At 40.2% G+C, this 18,940-nt stretch overlaps 2 protein-coding genes across 3 annotated transcripts in view; one reads left to right on the forward strand and one right to left on the reverse strand.

Annotated features, from left to right (window-relative positions):
- Positions 1 to 16,931, reverse strand: part of LOC126175532 (U-scoloptoxin(11)-Sm2a-like) — a 28,861-nt gene extending 11,930 nt beyond the window's left edge. The window contains exons 1-3 of the mRNA XM_049922364.1: positions 16,406 to 16,931; positions 16,085 to 16,273; positions 11,659 to 11,877 (exon numbers count right to left, since the gene is read on the reverse strand). Coding sequence (XP_049778321.1) covers positions 11,659 to 11,877; positions 16,085 to 16,273; positions 16,406 to 16,618 — 621 coding nt within the window. The 5' untranslated portion in view covers positions 16,619 to 16,931. The remainder of the gene's footprint in view (positions 1 to 11,658; positions 11,878 to 16,084; positions 16,274 to 16,405) is intronic.
- LOC126175531 (uncharacterized) overlaps positions 1 to 18,940 on the forward strand; it is a 106,126-nt gene that overhangs the window by 75,878 nt on the left and 11,308 nt on the right. The gene's annotated exons all lie outside the window — the stretch shown is intronic.

The following is an 18,940-nucleotide window of genomic DNA, read 5'->3' on the forward strand; positions in this document are numbered from 1 at the left end:
AAACCATCCTTGTAACCATTGATGCCACTTCCTTATACACAAATATTCCGCATGTCCAGGGCCTCGCTGCGATGGAGCACTTCCTTTCACGCCGATCACCTGCCGCCCTACCTAAAACCTCTTTCCTCATTACCTTAGCCAGATTCATCCTAACCAACAACTTCTTCACTTTTGAAGGCCAGACATACCAACAATTAAAGGGAACAGCCATGGGTACCAGGATGGCCCCCTCGTACGCCAACCTATTCATGGGTCACTTAGAGGAAGCCTTCTTGGTTACCCAGGCCTGCCAACCCAAAGTTTGGTACAGATTTATTGATGACATTTTCATGATCTGGACTCACAGTGAAGAAGAACTCCAGAATTTCCTCTCCAACCTCAACTCCTTTGGTTCCATCAGATTCACCTGGTCCTACTCTAAATCCCATGCCACTTTCCTTGACGTTGACCTCCACCTGTCCAATGGCCAGCTTCACACATCCGTCCACATCAAACCCACCAACAAGCAACAGTACCTCCATTATGACAACTGCCACCCATTCCACATCAAACGGTCCCTTCCCTACAGCATAGGTCTTCGTGGCAAACGAATCTGCTCCAGTCCGGAATCCTTGAACCATTACACCAACAACCTGAAAACAGCTTTTGCATCCCGTAACTACCCTCCCGACCTGGTACAGAAGCAAATAACCAGAGCCACTTCCTCATCTCCTCAAACCCGGAACCTTCCACAGAAGAACCCCAAAAGTGCCCCACTTGTGACAGGATACTTTCCGGGACTGGATCAGATTCTGAATGTGGCTCTCCAGCAGGGATACGACTTCCTCAAATCCTGCCCTGAAATGAGATCCATCCTTCATGAAATCCTCCCCACTCCACCAAGAGTGTCTTTCCGCCGTCCACCTAACCTTCGTAACCTCTTAGTTCATCCCTATGAAATCCCCAAACCACCTTCCCTACCCTCTGGCTCCTACCCCTGTAACCGCCCCCGGTGTAAAACCTGTCCCATGCACCCTCCCACCTCCACCTATTCCAGTCCTGTAACCCGGAAGGTGTACACGATCAAAGGCAGAGCCACATGTGAAAGCACCCACGTGATTTACCAACTGACCTGCCTACACTGTGAAGCGTTCTATGTGGGAATGACCAGCAACAAACGGTCCCTTTGCATGAATGGACACAGGCAGACAGTGTTTGTTGGTAATGAGGATCACCCTGTGGCTAAACATGCCTTGGTGCACGGCCAGCACATCTTGGCACAGTGTTACACCGTCCGGGTTATCTGGATACTTCCCACTAACACCAACCTGTCAGAACTCCGGAGATGGGAACTTGCCCTTCAGCATATCCTCTCTTCTCGCTATCCGCCAGGCCTCAATCTCCGCTAATTTCTAATTTCAATTTGCCGCCGCTCATACCTCACCTGTCTTTCAACATCATCTTTGCCTCTGTACTTCCGCCCCAACTGACATCTCTGCCCAAACTCTTTGCCTTTACAAATGTCTGCTTGTGTCTGTGTATATGCGGATGGATATGTGTGTGTGTGTGTGCGAGTGTATACCCGTCCTTTTTTCCACCTAAGGTAAGTCTTTCTGCTCCCGGGATTGGAATGACTCCTTACCCTCTCCCTTAAAACCCACATCCTTTTGTCTTTCCCTCTCCTTCCCTCTTTCCTGACGAAGCAACCGTTGGTTGCGAAAGCTAGAATTTTGTGTGTATGTTTGTGTTTGTTTGTGTGTCTATCGACCTGCCAGTGCTTTCGTTTGGTAAGTCACATCATCATATATATATATATATATATATATATATATATATATAAACAAAGATGAAGTGACTTACCAAATGAAAGTGCTGGCAGGTCGACAGACACACAAACGAACACAAACATACACACAAAATCCAAGCTTTCGCAACAAACTGTTGCCTCATCAGGAAAGAGGGAAGGAGAGGGAAAGACGAAAGGATGTGGGTTTTAAGGAAGAGGGTAAGGAGTCATTCCAGTCCCGGGAGCGGAAAGACTTACCTTAGGGGGAAAAAGGGACGGGTCTACACTCTCGCGCGCTCGCGCGCGCGCGCGCGCGCGCGCGCGCGCGCGCACACACACACACACACACACACACACACACACACACACACACACATCCATCCACACATATACAGACACAAGCAGACATATTTAAAGACAAAGAGTTTGGGTAGAGATGTCAGTCGAGGCAGAAGTGCAAAATATATATATATATATATATATATATACTATGTTTAGCCTTTGATTTAACATTTCCTTGAGCATAGGCACACTAAATTGCACTAAAAACGATGTGTTTTTGGAGAGAGAGAGAGAGAGAGAGAGAGAGAGAGTAGTAAAATGAGCAGTTGCCATGTTGATTTAATGTTTGTGAAGCTAAAGTGCTTATTTGGCAGTTTTCGTACTTATTGTGTACTACAGAAATATGCAGTTTAAGTGTTTCACCTTTTTTTTTTCAATTTTTGATGCTAAAGTGTTGAAGAAAGTGTTGTTGGTGGCTGAACACAGTGCCCTGACTGTACCTGACCTTTTAGATTTTGTACCAAAAGTGATTGCAATCAAAAAGTATGGCCAAGTATGCTACATATTTGACACTCACAAACCCTCACTCACGAAAACCTGTAGGTTACTTTCCATTGACCTGAAATCATGAAATTTGGAAAGCAGCAGAGATTCACAGTAAAAGTAAACGGAAAAAATCTGAAAATTGTTAATTTGTAATTTTATATCACACGAGAAAAATATTTTTTTAATCATTTGTTCTCTATCTACCTGTCTGTTCATCTGTTAAGATTCCCTTTTTCTCAGGAATGGGCTGATGTATCACATTTTCTCAGGAGTGGGTTGATGTATCACATTCAGATGTATGTCACATACTCTGATCAGCAGTCTGATGGTGGAGTAAAAAATTTAAGCTACTAAGTGATTTCAATCAAAAGGTGTGGCCATTTATGCCACATACCATTCAACAGTCCTGTTGGTGGTATAAAAGAATTAAGCTTCTTAGTCAGTCCAGTCAAAACATGCAGCCATTTATGTCACTTATTTTGATACTCACAAATTCATTCATAAAAACTATAGGGTACTTCCAGTTGACCTAGAATCATGAAATGTGGTCAGAAGCAATGTTCCAAGGTGCAATTAAGGGAAGAAATCTGAAAATGATCTTGGAAACTATCTTTAAAGTCTTGGGATTCCCAGGACTGATACCTTGCCGGTTACCAATATTGATAACAGGCAGAAATTGTCGAGATGCTAGATTCCTAGGATGGATGAACTGTATACATAATTAAATTTGTATGGAACACTTAGTGTGCAAGTCCTACTCACACTTATTGGTTTTGTTTTAATTTGGGCCACTGTTACATGCACTTTCCAAAATGGAGTCTTTGTTTTTGACAGTTGAGTTCAGTGTGGACAATGGCACCACTGAACTCTGCACTAATACAATGTGAGCTCTGTGATAAACTTCAATTCTTTCAGGAATTTTTACCTTCTCTTCCATCAAAAAGATTTTCCTATCTCTTTTCATAATATTTTCCCTCTTAAAACTGCAACAGAAAATGCTAAATTTTTACTTGAAAGAAATAGCTAACACCCAACACTTTGATCAGTTATGTACGGCTACAAACAATGTTACACAGTACACACAGTTAACTCTTTGTGCTCTGGTTGAAAGGAGTAGCTGTGTCAGTTGAAATTAACTCACCTTGGTCTTTAGCAAAACTTTTGTCAGCACAGCCAACCTAGTCAGCCTTTAAGAGCTAGCAGATGATACTGTGTGCACTACATATACAAATCATCATCATAATAGAAGGGTGAAATCAACACAAACAATGTGGCTACAGTAATTTCACCATTGCTCCCTGCCGCCGTTGGATAAGCAGCTGCAGCAGCAAGTCGTATACTCCTAGCTCACTCGTTTGTTACATAGTTTAATTCTTAATTTCTTTGCGTGTTTTTGGTACTTGCATTGTTTAATTCATAAATTTTGGGCGTATTATAGTATTTGAGAGTTGTAGCATCGCGTTTTAGTACCTGAATAGTGTAAATTCGCGTAGTCGTCTGTCATCTGTTTTTGTTTTGAACGGCCAGTGTCGGTTGGTCAGTCAGTGTGCTCCCTGCCGCCGTTGGATAAGCAGCTGCAGCAGCAAGTCGTATACTCCTAGCTCACTCATTTGTTACATAGTTTAATTCTTAATTTCTTTGTGTGTTTTTGGTACTTGCATTGTTTAATTCATAAATTTCGGGCGTATTATAGTATTTGAGAGTTGTAGCATCGCATTTTAGTACCTGAATAGTGTAAATTCGCGTAGTCGTCGGTCATCTGTTTTTGTTTTGAACGGCCAGTGTCGGTTGGTCACAGTCAGTGTGCTCCCTGCCGCCGTTGGATAAGCAGTTGCAGCAGCAAGTCGTATACTCCTAGCTTTGCACAACAGTTTTTAGCATGGATAGGGACTGCAACTGCTGTGTTCGGATGCAGGCTGAGTTGGCATCCCTTCGCTCCCAGCTTCAAGCAGTGTTGGCTTCGGTCACACAGCTTGAGGCTGTTGCCAATGGGCATCACTGTGGGGGTCCAGATGGGGGTTTGTCGGGGACAGCCAGCTCATCCCACGCATCCCCCGATAGGACTACGACTGTGGTTGCCCGGGATACTGCCCACATTGAGGCTGATCCCTCACCTGTGGTAGAGTGGGAGGTCGTTTCAAGGTGTGGCAGGGGGCGAAAGACATTCCGGAGGGCTGAACGGAAGGCCTCTCCAGTTTGTCTGACGAACCGGTTTCAGGCTCTGTCTCAGGCTGATACTGATCTTCGGCCTGACATGGCTGCTTGTCCTGTTCCAGAGGTTGCCCCTCAGTCTGCAAGATCCGGGCAGTCGCAGAGGGTGGGCTTACTGGTAGTTGGGAGCTCCAACGTCAGGCGCGTAATGGGGCCCCTTAGGGATATGGCAGCAAGGGAGGGGAAGAAAACCAAAGTGCACTCCGTGTGCATACCGGGGGGAGTCATTCCAGATGTGGGAAGGGTCCTTCCGAATGCCATGAAGGGTACAGGGTGCACCCATCTGCAGGTGATCGCTCATGTCGGCACCAATGATGTGTGTCGCTATGGATCGGAGGAAATCCTCTCTGGCTTCCGGCGGCTATCTGATTTGGTGAAGACTGCCAGTCTCGCTAGCGGGATGAAAGCAGAGCTCACCATCTGCAGCATCGTCGACAGGACTGACTGCGGACCTTTGATACAGAGCCGAGTGGAGGGTCTGAATCAGAGGCTGAGACGGTTCTGCGACCGTGTTGGCTGCAGATTCCTCGACTTGCGCCATAGGGTGGTGGGGTTTCGGGTTCTGCTGGATAGGTCAGGAGTCCACTACACGCAACAAGCGGCTACACGGGTAGCAGGGGTTGTGTGGCGTGGGCTGGGCAGTTTTTTAGGTTAGATGGCCTCGGGAAAGTGCAGAAAGGGCAACAGCCTCAACGGGTGCGGGGCAAAGTCAGGACATGCGGGGACCAAGCAGCAATCGGTATTGTAATTGTAAACTGTCGAAGCTGCGTTGGTAAAGTACCGGAACTTCAAGGGCTGATAGAAAGCACCGAAGCTGAAATCGTTATAGGTACAGAAAGCTGGCTGAAGCCAGAGATAAATTCTGCCGAAATTTTTACAAAGGCACAGACGGTGTTTAGAAAGGATAGATTGCATGCAACCGGTGGTGGAGTGTTCGTCGCTGTTAGTAGTAGTTTATCCTTTAGTGAAGTAGAAGTGGATAGTTCCTGTGAATTATTATGGATGGAGGTTACACTCAACAACCGAGCTAGGTTAATAATTGGCTCCTTTTACTGACCCCCCGACTCAGCAGCATTAGTGGCAGAACAACTGAGAGAAAATTTGGAATACATTTCACATAAATTTTCTCGGCATGTTATGGTCTTAGGTGGAGATTTCAATTTACCAGATATAGACTGGGACACTCAGATGTTTAGGACAGGTGGTAGGGACAGAGCATCGAGTGACATTATACTGAGTGCACTATCCGAAAATTACCTCGAGCAGTTAAACAGAGAACCGACTAGTGGAGATAACATCTTGGACCTACTGATAACAAACAGACCCGAACTTTTCGACTCTGTAAGTGCAGAACAGGGAATCAGTGATCATAAGGCCGTTGCAGCATCCCTGAATATGGAAGTTAATAGGAATATTAAAAAAGGGAGGAAGGTTTATCTGTTTAGCAAGAGTAATAGAAGGCAGATTTCAGACTACCTAACAGATCAAATCGAAAATTTCTGTTCCTACACTGACAATGTTGAGTGTTTATGGAAAAAGTTCAAGGCAATCGTAAAATGCGTTTTAGACAGGTACGTGCCGAGTAAAACTGTGAGGGATGGGAAAAACCCACCGTGGTACAACAACAAAGTTAGGAAACTACTGCGAAAACAAAGAGAGCTTCACTCCAAGTTTAAACGCAGCCAAAACCTCTCAGACAGACAGAAGCTAATCCTAGGAAGTTCTGGTCTTACGTTAAATCAGTAAGTGCCTCGAAACATCGTGTCCAGACACTCCGGGATGATGATGGCATTGAAACAGAGGATGACAAGCGTAAAGCTGAAATACTAAACACCTTTTTCCAAAGCTATTTCACAGAGGAAGACCGCACTGCAGTTCCTTCTCTAAATCCTCGCACCAACGAAAAAATGGCTGACATCGAAATAAGTGTCCAAGGAATAGAAAAGCAACTGGAATCACTCAACAGAAGAAAGTCCATTGGACCTGACGGGATACCAATTCGATTCTACACAGAGTACGCGAAAGAACTTGCCCCCCTTCTAACAGCCGTGTACCGCAAGTCTCTAGAGGAACGGAAGGTTCCAAATGATTGGAAAAGAGCACAGGTAGTCCCAGTCTTCAAGAAGGGTCGTCGAGCAGATGCGCAAAACTATAGACCTATATCTCTGACGTCGATCTGTTGTAGAATTTTAGAACATGTGTTTTGCTCGAGTATCACGTCGTTTTTGGAAACTCATAATCTACTATGTAGGAATCAACATGGATTCCGGAAACAGCGATCGTGTGAAACCCAACTCGCTTTATTTGTTCATGAGACCCAGAAAATATTAGATACAGGCTCCCAGGTGGATGCTATTTTTCTTGACTTCCGGAAGGCGTTCGATACAGTTCCACACTGTCGCCTGATAAACAAAGTAAGAGCCTACAGAATATCAGACCAGCTGTGTGGCTGGATTGAAGAGTTTTTAGCAAACAGAACACAGCATGTTGTTATCAACGGAGAGACGTCTACAGACATTAAAGTAACCTCTGGCGTGCCACAGGGGAGTGTTATGGGACCATTGCTTTTCACAATATATATAAATGACCTAGTAGATAGTGTCGGAAGTTCCATGCGGCTTTTCGCGGATGATGCTGTAGTATACAGAGAAGTTGCAGCATTAGAAAATTGTAGCGAAATGCAGGGAGATCTGCAGCGGATAGGCACTTGGTGCAGGGAGTGGCAACTGACCCTTAACATAGACAAATGTAATGTATTGAGAATACATAGAAAGAAGGATCCTTTATTGTATGATTATATGATAGCGGAACAAACACTGGTAGCAGTTACTTCTGTAAAATATCTGGGAGTATGCGTGCGGAACGATTTGAAGTGGAATGATTATATAAAATTAATTGTTGGTAAGGCGGGTACTAGGTTGAGATTCATTGGGAAAGTCCTTAGAAAATGTAGTCCATCAACAAAGGAGGTGGCTTACAAAACACTCGTTCGACCTATACTTGAGTATTGCTCATCAGTGTGGGATCCGTACCAGATCGGGTTGACGGAGGAGATAGAGAAGATCCAAAGAAGAGCGGCGCGTTTCGTCACAGGGTTAATTGGTAACCATGATAGCGTTACGGAGATGTTTAACAAACTCAAGTGGCAGACTCTGCAAGAGAGGCGCTCTGCATCGCGGTGTAGCTTGCTCGCCAGGTTTCGAGAGGGTGCGTTTCTGGATGAGGTATCGAATATATCGCTTCCCCCTACTTATACCTCCCGAGGAGATCACGAATGTAAAATTAGAGAGAGTAGAGCGCGCACAGAGGCTTTCAGACAGTCGTTCTTCCCGCGAACCATACGCGACTGGAACAGGAAAGGGAGATAATGACAGTGGCACGTAAAGTGCCCTCCGCCACACACCGTTGGGTGGCTTGCGGAGTATAAATGTAGATGTAGATGTAGATTTTAATTTTGTGTAGCACACAGCATTGAAAGCTAAGGCTGGTAGTGGAAAGAAGCAAGTGAATGTTCATATGAAATTTCACCTTCATCTGACTTGTATTTAAACAGCTACTCTCTTCAGCCTTCAAGCTGAGTGGAGCTTGGTAGTGTCAGGTGACAAAGCACTAGTGCCATGAATTGTTACTACATTTACCAATTCAGATCTACTACGTAGAATGCCCAGGCTCAAGAAAGTTAACCATGTAATGTTTGTAAAAACTGCTTGAAGGCCAGTGCAGTGCCAGCCTCATTTTATGTCAGTTATGTCAGTTTTTTCTCTGTGTATTTTGTTTCGTAAACCATAAATCGTTGGAAAATTATAAATATATTGGTGCAAAAATGGGTGCCAAGTAAAATTATGAACACTGTAAATTTGATGGCAGCAGTAAAAAGATGTTGTAAATGGTGGGAGAATTTTAATCCCAGTAATGTAAAAGCAGGGTTATACCGTATCTTTCAATTTCTGGATGTAATTTTCCATTTTTGTTTTAAACATTTACAAAACTTAGAAAATTATTTGCCAAATATATGACAAAGATACTAATACATGAAATGGTAAGTTAAAACACCATTTGTAAATTTTATTAACAGTGAAATGAAACTAACAGTTCCTTACGTCTCATCTCACAAACAAACTTTTTCTTGCAAATGTTGATGAATTCATAGGAAAGAAATTAGAAATGTCACCTCAGGAATGAAGTAATTGCAGATTTATGGAAATGTAGATGTATCAGCCTTATGGAAGTATTTGCAAAAAGGGAATCGTTACAGTACTACCACCGATCTCCTGGACAGAGTTTGTAATGTATTATTGCCATACTTAATTTGGTTTCAAGTAGCAAAAACCACTGCGGGAAAAGGATGATTTTACTTATTTGAGAAGTATGACTGCTAGCAAACTTTAAACTTGACTAGCTTTAAAAGTAGATATGTTAAAACTAAGCCTGATGTAGAATTGACTCCTTTTGGAACCAGTTTAATATTCCCAACTAAAGTAATTTATTTAATTAAGCAGAAGGCATAAATTGACATTGTTTCCCAAGTCTTGAGATTCTTATCAAGTTGCTGAAAAGGCAAATTTGGTCTCAAACATATTTTCATCCTTGCATTGAAGAGTGAACAAATAGGAAATCCCACAGAAAATTACAAATTTTTAGGTTAACACACTGTCCACTCACATTTATATGGCCACCTGTCAAAAGCCTGACTAACCATCAATTGCAGTGTGGACTGCTGTGATACATGCAGGAAGAAAGTCATTGACATTTTGGAAGGTACCGACAGGGATGGGGATCCATGCCAGCTTCAGTGACATGACCAGCTGCGTTAGGACTCTCGGTGGAGAATCTACGAGGTATACAGCCCGATCGAGATGATGCCACAGATTCTCGATTGGATTTAAATCTGTTGAGTTGGTGGCCATGGAAGTAAGGTTAACTCATTCTGGTGCTCTTCGAACCAGGCATAGACTGCGAGCTGTGTGAGACATTGTATTGTCCTGCTGGGAGATGACATCATGCCAAGGAAAAACAAACTGCATGGCCTCCAAGGATAAATGTCTATGTGTGGTGATCCATTGTGGCATCAAAAATGATGGACTCACCCAGGGAATACCATGAAAACATTCCTCAGGCCATAAAGTTCTCTCCCTTGTTGCAGGGTGTTTGCCATTAGATGTTTCATATCTTACACGCCAGTGATCATCTGCCCAATGGTGCATACAATACATCTCATCTGAAAAATGCACATGTTGCCACTCAGTGGACATCCAGTGGCAGTATTGGTGTGCAAATTCCAGCCCTTGTCATGAATGAACAGCAGTCAGCATGAGTGCATGAAGCAGGTGCCTGCTGTGGAGGCCCATATGCAACAACGTTCGCTGAACAATTGTTGAGACATTGTTGGTAGCCCCTTCATTTACCTGTTCATTCTGTTACTCAACAGTTGCACATGTGTTTGCTCATACATATCTCCAAAGCTGTCATCCAGCCCTGTCATCCATGACCTGTGGTGCACCACAGTTGTGTCGACACCAGTTTTCCAGTTTTGGAAAGTGCCATTTTGCCATGCATGGTACACTTCATTCATGATGGCACACAAGTAGTTTACAAACTTCTGTTTCAGAAAATGATTCCACTCTTGGCCCGAAAGCAAATGATAATGCCCTTTTAGACGCCTGATAAATCATTTCTGCATTACAACAAATAGTTCACTGTTTTCCCCATCCCCCTGACGTGCTTTATGTATCCTTCAGTGCTAGTCCTGCCGCCTGCCGTCTGTGAGTGGTTATTGCATGTTGATGTAATACATAGGCAGTGGTCGCATTAATGTAACTGTATCATGTAGAAACAACTTAGTATTAGAAACATTTTGAGAACACAAATATGAGTATTACATTTCTGGTATAAGCCAGAAATGTAATTCTTCAGACACCATTATATACAGCCTCAGCAGGCTATCGAGCAACAGTTGTATGCAGAACTCAACATATACTCTGGCGTAAAATAATGATATAACTTTAATGATTACTAATGAAGTGCTACAGGAGAATTCTGAAGATTAAATGATTGAGGAAGTGTTACTGAATCAAATTGGGGAAAATGAAGTTCATGGTACAACTTGATTGAAAAAGTGTTTGGTTGAGAAAAAAATCCTGAGGAAAAGTTAGATTGGTCATGGAGGGAACGGGAAGTAGGAGAGAAAGGGGGTAAAAATAATAGAGGGAGACTATGGCTTAACAGTGGTAATCGGGTACAAATTGATGTAAGTTTAAATAGTTCTGCAGAGATGAAGAGTTTTGCACAGGATAAACCAGTGTGGAGAGTTGTGTCAAACCAGTCTCAAGACTGAAGACACCACCACTACCCCCAACACCATCACCAACAACAACTACAACAATGACAATAATCACTCAGAATATATATTCAATGTGCAGTTATAAATGTAATTACATGCAGTGCAGAAAATGGATGAAGCGTATGAAGTGAAGTAAGTAGGAGGCTTGGACAACTGTGGGTTGCATTAGAAAGAAATAATCAACCAAGATTCTATAAAATTTTGGAACCATTCATTCATCATCTCTCAGTTTTTTCTTCTGTTTCTTGCTTCTCCTTTCATTTTTACAATAATTCTATTATTGTTCTTACGTGAAAAAAAATTCAAAAACTTGAGTAGTTTTATATGCTTTGTAGGAAATATCACTGCAGTTTCTTCATATGATGGAAGAATTAATTTTTTTTCTATGCGTGATGAGTACTTCATCTTTATATTTGAAGCATTTGGTTGTCTAACAGGTTTCTGCGAGTTGCAGGGCAAATAATATTAAAGTCAGTTCATACAGTTTTGGATTATCATGTCTCTTGTTACTCACATCAGCACATTGGTAAACAGTTGTTGAAGTTTCATTGTCTGCCTCTGCATTGATCCTCTTCCAGTAACGTCCCATTGGACAATTGCACTTCACAACAGCTTTTGTCTGAACTAGAGGCTTTTTAGATCTGCCCCGTGGAATTGTGGCTGTTTCAGATTGTAATTCTATCGCAGGTTCATCTGTTGTACATTTCTGCAGTTCGCTGATGTTGTTACAAAACTGAAATGGTTAAAATAAGTTGTTGTAGATTGGCAAACAAATTTTTGTTTTATTTTGTATCCAACTCATAATATAAGAATTGTCCTGAAGTGAACTAAATATTGACACAAGGAAAATAATCAATTATTGATAACATAATATAAACAGACAAAAAAATCTACTCACCAAGCTGCGGCAGGGGAACACTTGCACAAAAGGATTTAACTTTTACAAGGTTTCGGAGCCAGTGGCTCCTTCTTCTGGCAGAAGAGTTGAAGGAGAAGGAAGAGGGGTAAAGAAAAAGGACTAGAGAGGCTTAGGTAAAGGGATATAGTTCAGAAAAATCACCCAGAACCCCAGGTCAGGAGAGACTTACCAAATGGGTTGAGAAGGAAAGACTGATTCTTGGGGACTGCACCGGACGAGATTTGAAAACCTGAGAGCTTAGAGGTGGAAGACAGTGTAATATACAATTCAGAGATTACTGATAAAACATCATCACGAGTTAATAAGAGTGAAAAGCTAAGTGCATTGTATGTAACAGAAGTGGGACAGGGGACAGCGAAAAATTGACAAGTCAGAAAATGAAAGATGCAGGAAACTAAAATGGTGTGAAGAAAGTAATATTGAAACAGTTATTTTACCATAATAATGGTTTACGGATATGATTGATTCATCAAGACACTAATCAAATTTTTATACACTCTATAGTTGTTAAATATAAATAGAAAAACTGGCTACATGCCTAACAGCAGCAGCTGTAGTTGTAAAAATCTTAAATTTCAGAATCAGAGATTTTTTCATTTGGAAAGCATTGGAGTAAAATCAAGAAGTACTTGGGAAAGCTATCCAGGACACTAGGTTAAAGTGGGTTTAATATGATAGGACTACAGGGAGACAGTAAAATTGAACGACAGAAGAAATCTTAAAGCTGATAAATTATTAGTTGAATGCCTGAAGAAGGGAATTTTCAAATGTCTGGAAGAAGAAGAAGAAGAAGAAGAAGAAGAAGAAGAAGAAAAGTAATAACAGCTGCAGGGAAGGAAGAAACAAAAGGCACAAGAAACCAGAAGTGAGAAGGAAAACTAAAAGAAAAACTATATGACAACATTCAGAGTAGAAGTGGGAAGGAACTGTAGAAGTACTAAACAGGACCAGTTAGTTAAATAGAGGCTGGAGGGTTGCAGCAATCAAGCACATTTGGAGGAGGTTGCTGTGTGCAGAGATCTTTGGTACTGATATTGGGATGAAAAATCAAAAGAGCATAATAAAACATGCACTGAGATCACAGCTATTGGTTTTAAGAATATGCTGTAATAAAAGTTTCCATGCATCACCTATGTAGAATATCTTTGTCCATTCACCCACAGCAGCCTCTTAGTGGCATTATAATAAGCTGAAAAATGGTTTTACATCAATTGTTACATGGCATGAGTTTCCCAGAACATACTTTCCCATTACGATACTCATTATTTTAATATTCCTCCAAACATCAACACCTCAGAACTTCTCAAAGGGGATTTTTTTACACAACACACATACATGCGCGCCCACACACACACACACACACACACACACACAGAGTAACCACCAGTTATTTGGTGTCAGTATATACTAATTGGTACTGTGTTTGCTTGCATTTTTTCAATTCAATAGATCCCTCCTTGATATTGCCATTATTTTCCACTTGTTTGTGTCTTTTCCTTGCTGTATCTCTTTTTTCTAGTCCACCACTAACCTAGAAAGTAATGTTTAGGGAAACCACTGCTTCCAATTCACTGCATGGGTAGTTCTATATGAAGGTCTAGGTGCAGGACATTAAGATGTATTGACCATTTGGAAATGACTAAATAGACTTGAGTTGTAAGATCAAAGCACCACATCAAGAAATGATATTTTTCTTGTGAAATGGCTCTTCACAACTGCAGAAAACGACAAGCAATCACTGTTTTGAACTCCATCTCATACCCTCTGCTGCACACCTTGGAGGACATAGTTGTGATGTTCTTAATGTTGATTGAATGCAACTTAAGAGCCACCTCTTTCTTCACAGTTGCAATTTTTCTATTACCAAATTGCCCATTTAATAATATAACTATTGTATATGTTTGCTTGCTTCGCCGATGACATTGTAATTCTGTCAGAGACAGCAAAGGACTTGGAAGAGCAGTTGAACGGAATGGACAGTGTCTTGAAAGGAGGATATAAGATGAACATCAACAAAAGCAAAACGAGGATAATGGAATGTAGTCGAATTAAGTCGGGTGATGCTGAGGGAATTAGATTAGGAAATGAGACACTTAAAGTAGTAAAGGAGTTTTGCTATTTAGGGAGTAAAATAACCGATGATGGTCGAAGTAGAGAGGATATAAAATGTAGACTGGCAATGGCAAGGAAAGCGTTTCTCAAGAAGAGGAATTTGTTAACATCGAGTATAGATTTAAGTGTCAGGAAGTCGTTTCTGAAAGTATTTGTATGGAGTGTAGCCATGTATGGAAGTGAAACTTGGACGATAACTAGTTTGGACAAGAAGAAAATAGAAGCTTTCGAAATGTGGTGCTACAGAAGAATGCTGAAGATAAGGTGGGTAGATCACGTAACTAATGAGGAGGTATTGAATAGGATTGGGGAGAAGAGAAGTTTGTGGCACAACTTGACTAGAAGAAGGGATCGGTTGGTAGGACATGTTTTGAGGCATCAAGGGATCACAAATTTAGCATTGGAGGGCAGTGTGGAGGGTAAAAATCGTAGAGGGAGACCAAGAGATGAATACACTAAGCAGATTCAGAAGGATGTAGGTTGCAGTAGATACTGGGAGATGAAGAAGCTTGCACAGGATAGAGTAGCATGGAGAGCTGCATCAAACCAGTCTCAGGACTGAAGACCACAACAACAACAACATATGTTCATGTTGTTATTTTACCTCTTATTATCTATGCTCTTTTATGCCCAAACTGTTTTTGTGGGCAATAAAAGTCTCTGAATGCTAATTATATTGCTCTTTAGTGTCATTTATATATTAATGAATGTAGTGATTGGTGCACAACAGTTCAAATAAAGTATCTAATTTTCAAGCAGAGTAGTAGCAAGGTGTATAGAACACTACTCTTATTCCGGCCGAGTATGTGATCCTTTGGTAATGTAAGCTTTAATTCCCAATGTTTATTGTGTGTTAACTGTCACATCAGGTACTGTTGCGTGAGATCAGTTTTGGATCTGTCTATTACAGTCTTTGCTTGATGGAGAGATTGATTCGGAAATGACCTTTTTTTGATTAAGTATGGCTACCTTTATCAGAAGACATCAAAACAAATGACTCTGAATTTTTGAAAATTGCCCTTAATAAATAACCACAGGTCCTTACTGTCCATACTTGTGTGTTATTAATTTCCTAATTGATTCTCATTGTATTGCTCCATCCCTATAATGCTTTTGACACTGATGTATCACACGTGAAATTTAATTGCTTCTAAAAGACATTTGCAGGCCTAAAGATATTTATAGACAGTTGGAAATGAACGTACATAAGTTAATTTTAAAAATTTATGTGAGTGTATTTACTGAAATGCCTGAAAAATGTGCTGCATTAATATGTGCTGTGGTGTTAGACTATGAAGAAAGTATTAATACATTTCCGCCAAACTCTACGGACAAAGTGGTTGTCTTGGAAATTATGTTTGTCTGGGAGAACTGCACCTGAACAAAAGTTGTTCATTTGTTAGACTTATCATTGACCCTATTATGAAATAAAAACTGCAGGAAAGTTGTGACGATTTAGAAGAATATTCAGAGATTTGCATTATTTAAATTTATTGTCAGCTCTTATGGAGATCGTGTGTGTTCATAAAGAAATCGAAAAGAAATGAATGTATTGCATGATAAGAATGTGAATACTTCCTACTGAAAATAATGCTTTTTCCTACAAGCGTTCATTCAGAGAGCTGCAGACTGAACATAAAGAGTTATAGAATTGGAAATATAAAAACCATCATGTAAAGAATTTGCATATGCTATTTATAAAATTATTCCCATTTTTATTTTTTAGCACATATGTTCCTGTATTTTTAAAATCACACATACTTGTAAAGGAATACAAAAATTGTACAGCTTGTGTCATTTGTATTGAGTCACTGAAGCTTATAATGCAGAAAAATTAAGGGGTTAACTTTGTTTCTTCTCAAGAAATGTTTATTAAATATACATACTTCCTGAGTAATATTCTACATACCTTTAACTGAGAACGGTTGCTGAGCATCATGGTATAATTGTCTGGTGTTTGACTCCATTGTTGGGAGCATTGAAATGTGTTGTGGCAGCGACATAATCTTTCTACTTTTATTGGAAACCAAAAGCGTTTGTGCACAATATTACAAGCAACATTTAATTCACATATTGGCAAAGACCTCTCACTGCGGCTCTGAAAGTAATAGCAATTAACATGCTGTTCCAATTATTATGGAAATAACATTGTGTGTGTATGTGTGTGTGTGTGTGTGTGTGTGTGTGTGTGTGTGAGAGAGAGAGAGAGAGAGAGAGAGAGAGAACATACATTTCCACGATAACTTATTTCAACTTCGTTGGAATCACTGTCATTAATATTGCTAAGCACTGAATGAGTAAAATTTAATGTTGATATCAATAGAAACACAATCAACAGTAGTTGAGTATGTGTATCATTAAGCATTTTGCTGCAAGGCTTTAGATGTGTTTGTCCTTGAAGCTCCTTGTACTGATTAGCCTTATCTCTGAACTCCAGCGACATGTTTATTACGATTCCAGAATGTATTTTGTTTGTGATGCTACTTTATCATTCTCCACATTAATTGATGGTGTTCCTCATTTGTGGTATTTAGTTGCAACATGTAGGTTTTTTGTACTTGTTTTTAACAATAGCCATCTTAACACTGTCATTATCAAACACACAAACGCACAGAAGATGTAATATGTACTTCTAATGTCTAATCAGATAAGTTATAGTTGATGGCAACAGGCCATACTTAAATAGAAGAAAAGTTCCTGTTAGTCATCAATACGGCAATCACTGAAATACCACCATTTGTAACATTTATCAGCTAAAGGTATGTGCTTTGAGCTGTGATAACAAAAGCTTCTTATATGTTAATGACACTAGAATTATTTTGGAGCCTCTCTGGAATAGTGCTATCTCAAAATTTATCCATTAGAATTTTGTTAAAAAGAAATTGTTATATTGTTTCCAGCAATACCTTTTGAGGTAATTAGGGCACTTCTGTAACACCTTGTTGTAATTTATTATTGCCACCTCAGTAGCATATCTTAAATTCCTCGTATATATTAGTTTGTAGTATCCTTTGTAATACACTACACCATTTGTTTCACTTCTTATCACGTTATACCACTTCCTTAAATATTTAATTGATGTGATTGAAATCAAAAGCTCAGTTCAGTTGCCACATTGGAATACTGTGCAATTTGTCCGTATTATTTTATAGCAATTTAAAATGTGATTACTTTACATCACACTGAATGTAAACTTTATCTGAATCATTGTACCTTTCCTCACAGTTACTACCTTTATTTCTAATGAACACTAATTACCCAGTACAACATTGTGTGTTCTCTCAGATTTTGATTCTAGTTCTTTGATCCACTTTTTACTTAGGAATATAACAATATTGAATCGTTTCTGTGCAATACTGTAAAAGAACTTTGGAACAGTTGTGTGAGAAGTTGTTAGATGGCAACAGACAAGTACCTCATGAATTAGAAATGATGCCTCTATTAGAAAATCATGTTTGATGTCCTTTTTACACCTGTTGCTAAGGGCTTTTTTGTGGATGGGCAGTGCTTTGGTGTTTTTTAATAGTATGTGTGACAGTCATTCTTTGTTAAAATAAACCTTTTTTACAGATTCAAACTGTAGCTGCTTTTTATTTAAGGATTAAAAAACAACAGATTATTGGCTAAGGCCACCCAGTTCACCAGTATAATACAAAACTGGAACTTACTTGAAGGAAAGAAAGCTACATGTGTCTCTAGTATGTCACTTCAAGAGACAGATACAGAACACCAATATTATAAGTTCCTTCAGCAGTAATTTGTTGTAATATTCTCTTCCTTTTAGTATTTTAGTCAATGGCATCATGAGGCAGTTGATTATAAAACTGTATCTAACAAACGAGATCACAGATGAGATTAAAATATGTGTTGCTGGGGCTAAAATAATCGTATCAGTTAACCCTTCTACTCATGTGCATCTGCTGAATGTATCAGCAGCAGAAGAAGCATGAAAGAATTAAAATAAATCTTTGAGGACTCTGGACTTATCCAAAGAATAGGATTGCTGGAAACACTGTTGACAAGTATATTAGAGAACTGTTCATCTGCTCTTGCAAGCAAATAAAACAAACTGCAATAACACACACTACGTTCCCAGAGGTTCGAGATGTTATAACCACAACAAATATGGAGACATAGCTAAGATTTGTCACAGTAAGAAGAAGTAGAAAGTCTGCCATCAATGAAACAAGGTATAAGACAGAGTCAACAAAGCTATACACCGAGTCTGGTATACAGATTCTAGGGCATCAGCACATATGTAGAATCACTTGTGTGATTTTAGTCTCACTGAGTCAGTATTCACTTTGCAAGTACTCATGACTAACAACAAATACTTACATGTTGTATGCGTATTGAAGCATTGGTGGGCAGAGAGCACAAAAATATTTGGTGACGGATGTGCACTACATATCTCAATTGAGTACAAATCTACTTTCCACAAGCAAAGCAGCAGAACAGTCATTTTTGATGATAGAAGCTGTCACATTTGTGATGCTGAGAAGAAACTGATGGACACAGCATGATTAATCAACAAAACGCATATACTGGATCGACTAAGTGATCACACTGCTGAAGCAAAGTGTATGTTCTTGTCTAAGGACACACAGCTACGAGATAGATTATTGTGCTACCTACACTTGGATGCCACTGATGAATTATGAAAAGCTGTGGCTAATGGCATCAGATATAAAAAAGCGGTTTACACTCCATGCATTACTTGCCTAGAACATCCAAGCAAACCAGACTTCCATTCCCACATCCCACT

This window comes from Schistocerca cancellata, chromosome 3 (genome assembly GCF_023864275.1).
Source record: "Schistocerca cancellata isolate TAMUIC-IGC-003103 chromosome 3, iqSchCanc2.1, whole genome shotgun sequence".
In the NCBI taxonomy this organism is placed as follows: Eukaryota; Metazoa; Arthropoda; class Insecta; order Orthoptera; family Acrididae; genus Schistocerca; species Schistocerca cancellata.